At 26.6% G+C, this 9,016-nt stretch overlaps 1 protein-coding gene across 2 annotated transcripts; it reads left to right on the top strand.

The window, feature by feature from the left end:
• Nucleotides 1-960: 960 nt before the first annotated feature.
• Nucleotides 961-4,228, top strand: LOC112710419 (uncharacterized). 2 transcript variants are annotated; one of them, XM_025762618.3, is made up of 3 exons: nucleotides 961-1,203; nucleotides 2,037-2,166; nucleotides 3,458-4,228. In XM_025762618.3, exons 1-3 carry the CDS (start codon nucleotides 1,074-1,076, stop codon nucleotides 4,032-4,034), a joined length of 837 nt encoding a protein of 278 aa, XP_025618403.1. In that variant the 5' UTR covers nucleotides 961-1,073; the 3' UTR covers nucleotides 4,035-4,228. The 2 variants fall into 2 exon arrangements, with proteins under 2 accessions (XP_025618403.1, XP_072057968.1); XM_072201867.1 differs by having other exon boundaries at nucleotides 972-1,203; nucleotides 2,037-2,142.
• Nucleotides 4,229-9,016: the final 4,788 nt, after the last annotated feature.

Here is a 9,016-nt window from a genome sequence, read left to right as displayed (position 1 = left end):
GATTGGCCCGACAGATTCAACCCGTTTTGCCACCCCTAATAACTAGATCTATTATCTTTCAAAAACAAGACGAAAATAAAGATCAAAATATCTTTCATAAACTATTTTGTACCACACACAATACTTTAACACAAAATGTTTTAATCAAATTAAATAACTTCCTAAAATTGATAATACGTAACTAGAATTAGTGTAAGATTGTCAGCCTTAAACAGTACTGTGACTCGATACGGCAAAGGATAGAGAAGTATTCATCAATCTATTTAAGGGCAAAAATTTAATGAGTTATATATAGAGATGTACTCATCAATCCTTTAGAAAATCAATCCAAAATAATTTAAAATTATTTTATTTTACATTTTAATTATTATTTATTTTATTTTATATTTTTTAGTTATTGTTATAATAATTAAATAAAATCATTTTAATTAGGATAAAACACATTTTTTTGTCTTTGAAGTTTGTTAAAAATTTTAAAAATACTCTTAAGTTTTATTTTGTTTTAAATGTTTAGGACTAATCTAATAATAATACATGACAACTATCTTCGATTTGCTTGCATTAATAGTTATTTTTGTAAAATTGTTTCTGAATTGGTCTTTAAGTTTTTTTGAAAAATTAGTCGTTAGAGGTTGTATATTTGGTGCAAATTGAAAATTTTTTAGACAAAATTGAAATAAAATAAAACTTAAGAGTGTTTTTAAAATTTTTAGCAAATTTTAAGAACAAAAAATATAATTTATCCTTTTAAATATTATCTCTTGTTAAAAAAAAACTAATCATATTAGGTGTATACAAAATCAATCATTAGAATAAAATATATATTAAAATACAAAATACACATTAAAAATGAGTTAAATTTTATATATATTTATACATAAATATATGGCAATCAATTTTAATAAATAAATAATATTTTTGATATTAACTATAAAAGTTACCAAGGGGTAGGTGTAAGATGAGCTGTTTTGGTGCATAAGGTAAGAGATATATATAGGAATGGAGGTATGTGAAGATAGAGGAACATAGAAGATGATGAGAGAAGGAGGAGAAAGAAGAGAAAGAAATTAAAGATGGGCAGACGTCCTTGCTGCTCGAAAGAGATGAACAAAGGTGCTTGGTCAAGAGATGAAGATCAAACCCTCTCCAAATATGTTGCCATTCATGGTGAAGGAAAATGGCAAAAGGTTGCCCAAAATGCCGGTAATTTTTTATATACTTGCTTCACTCAGTTTTTTTAATATATATTTAATTATATATTTTTTCCACTTAAATTCCTTTGATCTATGTATACTTTAGCTTATGCTAATGTTGATTGTACAACTCTTTCTTTTTTTTTCTTTTTTTAAGCTTTAGATATTCTCTTTGAAAGTTTTTCCCATTTTAATTTTTCCTTTCCTTTCTTCCCTTATTGTTTATTTGTTCCCTACTGGTTTGTCAACAGTAACGGGAACTGTACTTGTGAATTATATGATGTACGTGATTATTCGTTTGGTTGATTAACTTGATTCTTAATAACTATGTAAGTAATAAACATTTCCATTTTTGTTAATTTATTTGTCAATCATCAGATAGATAATTAGTTGATTCTATGGGAGAACTTTAACTCAATTTTGCTTGTGTGTGTCTATGTTATGTTTATGTACACCACAGCAATTAATAGATTTAATTATTTTGTTGGCTTTTATAATTTTATTAAATTTATAATTAAATTTTTATATTTTTTTATTTAATTAAGTTTTTTGTTATTTTTTATTTTGTAATTAGATCGTTGTCGATGTAAAAAATATTAAAGTTAAATATTAATAAAATATTTTTTTATAAATTAAAGATATTTATAATTAAAAATTTAATTAGATATTTGACTAATAATATTCTATTAGTTTTAATGTTTATGAGACGTAAATGATTTAATTATAAAGTTAAAAATAGTGTAAAAATTTAATTAAAAATATAAAAAGTAAAAGACTTAATAATAATAATAATAATAATAATAATAATAATAATAATAATAATAATAATATATGTGTGTGTAGGCTTGAATAGGTGTGGGAAAAGTTGCAGACAGAGATGGTTGAATTATCTGAAGCCAGGCATTAAGAGAGGCGACATATCTCAGGATGAAGAGGATATGATCATAAGGTTACATCGTCTTCTCGGTAACAGGTGTCTTTTATTTCATTTACAATAATTAGATTTTTTTATTAAATATTTTAAATATTTTATTTTTTGAGATACGTAATTTAGACACAATTTATGTTTTTGTATTTGATTACTTATTTTATTTATATCGTTTACGCTATAAATGAGATAGGATACAGATTTTTAAAATATTATGTGTTATATAAAAATTCACATACTTCACATATCTTGTATATATTTATAATTAATTCGTTTACACTATGAATGAGATATAAATATTTATAAATATAAAAATATAATTTTTTAAAATAATAAAAATATTAATAATTTAATTTGAATCAATTTAAAAAATAAAAATCAATATATTTTATTATTCTTTAGATCGGATAGAATATTAGCAAATATTTTAGTTGTATTGTTAAATTAAAAAAATTCAAATATATATCGTTTACCATATGAAGGAGATAATTATGAATGTATTTTATTTATAATCAAATAAAATCATTACATATCTTATTTACAGTCATGTATAGTTATTTTGTTTACACAGTAAAAAAAATATATAACAACACCTAAAAATATAAATAATATCCAAAATACCTATTTCAATAAATAAAATAATTAAAATTTTATTTAAAAAAAATATTGCAATAAATCCTCTCCTTTTTTAATCGTCGTAACAAATTCAATCATTATATTATTTAAATTAAATAATTTTGTAATAAATTAAAATATTTTATATTATTATTCGATAAAATGTTTTAAATAAATAAAACTTATTTTAATAATAAATTTATCTTTTATATTGTTATTATTATTTGAATCAACCATGTAATTATCACTAATTTATATATATAATTATAATAATTATTAATGAATATTTAATCACTAAATAAAAATATATATTATTAATAATGAAATTAATTTGTGAGTTTTAATTTAAAATATTAATAAATTTAAACTTTTAAAATAATAATCTAGTTAGACCAAGCTGAACACATATCATCCTGTAAATTCTTGTCAAATCGTCTAACCTATTGTCACCCATAATTTTGATATGGTAGATGAAGAATGAAACAAAACATATCACTAATTTTACTCTCAAAACACTTAATAAAAAATGCTCTTACTATTTTCATCATCTTGGGTTATTTTTATGAACACTTTTTTCCGTATGCATTCTTCTGCAATTTTTTAACTTAGAAACAGGACAACAAATAAAAATAAAAACATAGCAAGTATGTAAATCATCAAATCCCCGAAATAATTAACAAAAAAAGAAAATAATCATAATTTTTAATTTATTAATATACAGATGGGCCTTGATAGCGAAGAGATTGCCGGGACGAACAGACAATGAAATCAAGAATTACTGGAATACCAATCTCTCAAAGAAGCTTCAACAACAACAACAACAATGGCAGCCACCTCCTCCTTCTTCATCTTCTTCCCATAAACACAAAAACAATAATCTTACTCACAAACATGTACTAGTACCACCCCAAACTCCAATTCCTAGAAGACTCAAAGCTTTTCACTACAATAATAATAATAATAATAATAATAATAATAATAATAATAATAATAATAATAACACTTCATCAATTAGTCCCTGCAGTGATGATAATAGTGAAGAAGCTTCTCTCACTGATTTTCTCATTGACATTGATGATAATGATGATGATCAAATGCTGTCGGTTACTGATAATGACGACGATCACCGCCATAACTCGAAGCTGCTCGAAGAACAGAGCAATCCAAGCTCATCATTACTATTATCATCGTCAGATCAATGTAACAACTTGTTTATGTCTGAGAAATTTGACCCTTTGGAGACACTTTTGGATGTGGAGCTAAAAAGGGTGGCTTCATTTCTTGGACTCAAAAATTGATTGGAAAAAGGATTTAATTCTTTTTTTTTTTTTGGAGTATGGACCAGGACCACCATGCATGGAAAAGGTTAAGTTCGTACGAGAATCATATAAATTATAGCTTAGCTTCTTTAATATGTATGCCAATAATGTAATTAAACGCGTTACTCAACTAAACATCTATTACTTCTTAGGTGTATTAATTAAATTATTAATCACGGCTTCTTTATGATTCTTTTTCTCGTTTTGTTTCTCTCTCTAATTTTTTTCGGATTTTTTAAATAAATAAAAAAATTCATATTTATTATTTTACACTAAAATATAAATATCTACCATTTTATAAAATATCTCTTAATTTAATAAGCACTCAATTTTGTAGTCCACATGGCGGCAAAATAGAAAGAGAAATTTTAAGTTTCCAATTTCATAGGCAAGGCCAATAAAATTGGTTCGGTAAAAAATAGATTATTGATATTTTTTAGAGTAAAGTACCAATTCGGTCTCTATCTTTTTCTCCGAATGATAACGTGATCATTAACCAAAAACACGATCTATTTCAGTTTCTGATCCTAGCTTGTACTCTGTCTACTAACGCGATCTTTCTGTCACTTTCACGACGAAAGCTTGATAAAAATTGTTGACATGTGTAAACAAGTAGATGAACTGAATGACTAAAGTGGTTACACTGATGATGCAAGTCCACGTGACTTGTATAGAAAGGACATGGACTTATCTGTCCGCGTTAAAAAAACAAGAAGACGTTGTTTTGAGGTTTTCATGGGTCATTTGGTTTTGTGCTTTATATCTTCTCCGGTATAGACCTCTTGACTTCAGTGACGAATCCAAAAAATTTTGATAGTGGAGGCAAAAGAAATATATATATATATATATATAATATAATATAATAAAAAATTTTATAATAAAAATATTATGTGTACATAAAAATTAATTAACAAATTATTTATTAATCATTATGTATTCATATATAAATATATGTATTGTTTAATTTATTTTTAATGTGTATTACACAGATAGTTATTTTCGATATCAATATAACTTGATTAGTTTTTATAATATCTAATTTTACAAATTAAAATACTAAAATAATCATTTATAAATAGGATAAAGTATATTTTTTGTCCTTAAAGTTTGATAAAGTTTCAAAAATATTCCTAAATTTTATTTTGTTTCAATTTTGTCTCAAAAGTTTTCGATTTGCATTAAATATATCCCTGACAACTAATTTTTCAAAAACTTTAAGATCGATTCAACAACAATTTCATAAAAACAACTCCTCAACACAAGTAAATCAAGCATAATTTTCATGCATTATTGTTATATTGGTCTTAAATTTTTTGAAAATTTAGCCTCCGAAGGTATATTTGATGCAAATCGAAAACTTTTGGGACAAAATTGAAATAAAATAAAATTTAGAAGTATTTTTAAAATTTTTGCCAAATTTCGGGGACAAAAAACTATACTTTATCCTTATAAATATCTGTCTTTTTATATAGGATAAATGCTACATATTCATATTTTTTTGTTAATCAAGTCCAATCAAATTTGTCTAAAACAACAAAAATCAGTTATGACTAATATTATTTTAAATTTTATTGTTTAACTTGGTTAGACTTAATTTATAACAAGATTTGGATGTATAGTATTTCTTTTACATATATATAAGTAAATATTTATTTAAAAATTTACTTCTTATACAATTAGAAGTCAATTCTTATTGAAATTTATAGTTGAAAAAGTTCTTTCAATTAATGTAGTTGTTACAGAAAAAAATTAAAACTAATATAAAAAAAGATAAATAACATTATTTCGAGTTGATTTTTAAGAAAAAACACAAATTTCATTTAAATTGAGAATTTATCATTCTAATGACATCTAATATGAAATTTTTAAATTGACTATGAAGTACAAAAATTGAATAAAAAATTATTATTGGGTCAAATTTAATAATTTAATGGGGGCAAATAAATATTATTATCATATACAACTTAAAAAAATTTCAAATCGTAGTAGGGGTGATTGCTCCTACACTCATGTACATACATCCGTCCCTGCTTGACTCCCAATTGCAATTACCCTCTAAACCCTAGCAGAGAAGTTTCTTCTCCATCAAGACAGTGGTGAGTGATAACAAGCCTGCTGACAAGATTGCTGACGAAGCCGCTGACGGTGAAGTAGACGATGGTTGGACGACGCTGTTGACGAAACATGGATGGTTCTGTACATAGCACAGATTGCTGAAGTTGGTGTCACCACTGTTTCTTTCTCTTTTTTTGTGTGTGGTCCTTATGACACAATTGTTGGTTGTATTAAGCCGTGGTGGGGGTATAGAAAAATTGAAATATTGTTTCTCTTGCCATATACTAAGAGTTTTATGTATTTAAATAGCATGAAAGTACAAAGAACTGTTAAAATATTAAAGGAAGTTGGAATAGATTATTAGGATTGGACATTTATATTGATGTTAGATCAAAGAAACTGTGTTTTATGTTTAAATTTTTTAATTAGAAATTAACAAAAAAAATTTTATTTTTTTAGATGGCTGAATGTCTGCTTACCCCTGTGTTTTACCATGAAAATTGTTTTAAGAAGAACAGTGAAAGAGATGAAATTTCTTTTTCACAATCTCTCTCCAAGCAGAGGTTGTAATCTATTTCACAATTACATTATAAATAGTAATGTTTAAATATTTTATTTATTTGCACTTAAGACATTGCTTCTTGTATACAATGAGCATTTGAGACTATCAACTTAAATAACCTACCTCTACAAAGGATAAAGCAACCAATAGTTAGGCCATCAACTACATTCACCTTTATTCCAGCTTCTATGGTGAATCAAAGTCCTCCAATCATTGGACCTCATTTGAGGCCTCCCCTTCCATCCAACACACAACTTTCATCCAATAATGTGATTAACGCTGCTACTGGATCAAAGATGCCTAAACCAAGTCAACATAAGGAACTTAGTGCCAAGATAATGATCGCAGCAACTTCTGGGACTGCATCAAGATTATTCAAGTTGATTCTCACTCCTGGATTTAAACCTCCTAGGAAGAAATAGAAGTGTAGTCCTAGGTTTATATTTTAACCAGTATAGACTGTCTTTTTGAAAAACTAGTTTACAAACAGCCACAACAAACAATCTTTTGATTACTTTTTTGCTAGACTATGTCTGTTATGAACTTATAATAGTTTATTTATCTTTATGTCTCTAATGTTGGTATGGGGCTATATGTTGCCCACTTATGGAGTCACCTTGTGACTATGATGTAGACATTTGGTAACTTTATGACGTTGTTAATGTCACATATGATTTTTAGTTATAACTGGATTGCTTTTCTTGGATTGCATGAATTGGATTATAACACATTATAACTATAACACATTATAGCTTTTTGGTACGGTCAATATTTTCCAAACAACCAACAAAACTATTCCATTTAGTAAAACTAAAGTTATACTGTCAGGTGATACAACTATTTCAGCAACAGGCATTTTTAAAACAAAAAACAGAGTCATAGAATTACTAGCTGCTACCCAATTTATCAGAGATAATTTGCAAATACAACTCCAAATACAATTACAACAGCCATCAACGGATAATTAAAACCCCTAATGCACTTAACATGCCTAGAATTGTTTATCTGCAACTCTAAGCCAGAAACTCTGTCCTCTAGCTTACTCACTTTTTCTTCCATCGAAACAACTGCATCCAACAACTGATTTTGTTTTGGATTCCAACCATGAAGACTGTGATCACTTGTTTGCTCCTCTTCAAACAATGCAATATATTCATCCAGCCATGCAAAATATTTGTAATGAGATTTTGCAATCTACACGGTAAACATAGGAAAAAATAGAATTGCACTGAGGAGATGCTTGCTATAGATCTTAACAGAGACGAAAATATAACTAATTATTTCATACCTTGAAATATGGGCATCCAAAGAATAGCCTATTAGGGTTCAAGTGGGTTGATGATATGAATAGAATTGCATGAATCCCACAATTGCATTTTAGGGCAACAAATCTTTTCTTCTTTCTCGCTTCAGCACTGCCAACAAAACTCACAAAAATACTCCCATCATCATTCAACCCATCTCTTCCAGTCCCACGCTCTCTGCTATTGTTCATGGTAGTTTGGGTTCCAACCACGAAACAAGAGAGAGACGACCAGACTCGTCTAATAAGGACCCATGGAGGCATTAAAACGATGCCGTTGTTGTTTTTTTGACATGGACAGATAAGCCCCTATCCTTTCCATACAAGCCACGTCGGCTTGCATCTTCAATATAACCACCTCAGCCATTCAGCTCATCCACTTGTCTACACACGTCAGCAATTTCCGTCAAGCTATAGCCGTGAAAGTGACGGAAGGACCGTATTAGCAGACGGAGCACAGGGTCAGAGACCGAAATGGATCGTGTTTTTGGTTAAGGGTCGCGTTGTCATTTGGAGAAAAAGACAGGAATCGAATTGGTACTTTACTCTATTTTTTATCTAAAAGGTTATACTTTTTATTAATTTTTTTAACATAAAAATTTTGATAATAATTCTTTCAATGCTAATGAGTTAAAGGATAATTTTTAATAAAATTTTAAAAATTATTTATCGTTCTGTTTTAAATTTATAAATTTGTAAAAACACAATTTTTTTATAATTCTAAAATACAAATTTTGAATTGTTATTCTTATTTGTTTTTATTTTTTGATATTTTATTTAAATTTAAATAAAATATTTTTTATTAATATTTATATTTTAAAATTAATAAAAATTAACTTAAAACTTAAAAGTAAAAAATATCAATAATCTATTTTTTGTTAGTTCAATTTTGCTAACATTGTCTGCAAAATTGAAAATTTATATAAACTTTCTTCCTTTATTTTGTAAACATTGACTGCAAAATTTAGTACTATGAAATTAAGAGATATTACGTAAAATGATAAATTTTGTATTTTAGTATAAAATAATAAATATAAAAAA

The sequence above is a fragment of the Arachis hypogaea genome, chromosome 9 (assembly GCF_003086295.3).
Source record: "Arachis hypogaea cultivar Tifrunner chromosome 9, arahy.Tifrunner.gnm2.J5K5, whole genome shotgun sequence".
In the NCBI taxonomy this organism is placed as follows: domain Eukaryota; kingdom Viridiplantae; phylum Streptophyta; class Magnoliopsida; order Fabales; family Fabaceae; genus Arachis; species Arachis hypogaea.
The sequence above is the reverse complement of the archived record's forward strand: the minus strand, read 5'-3'. Positions and strand labels throughout refer to the sequence as shown.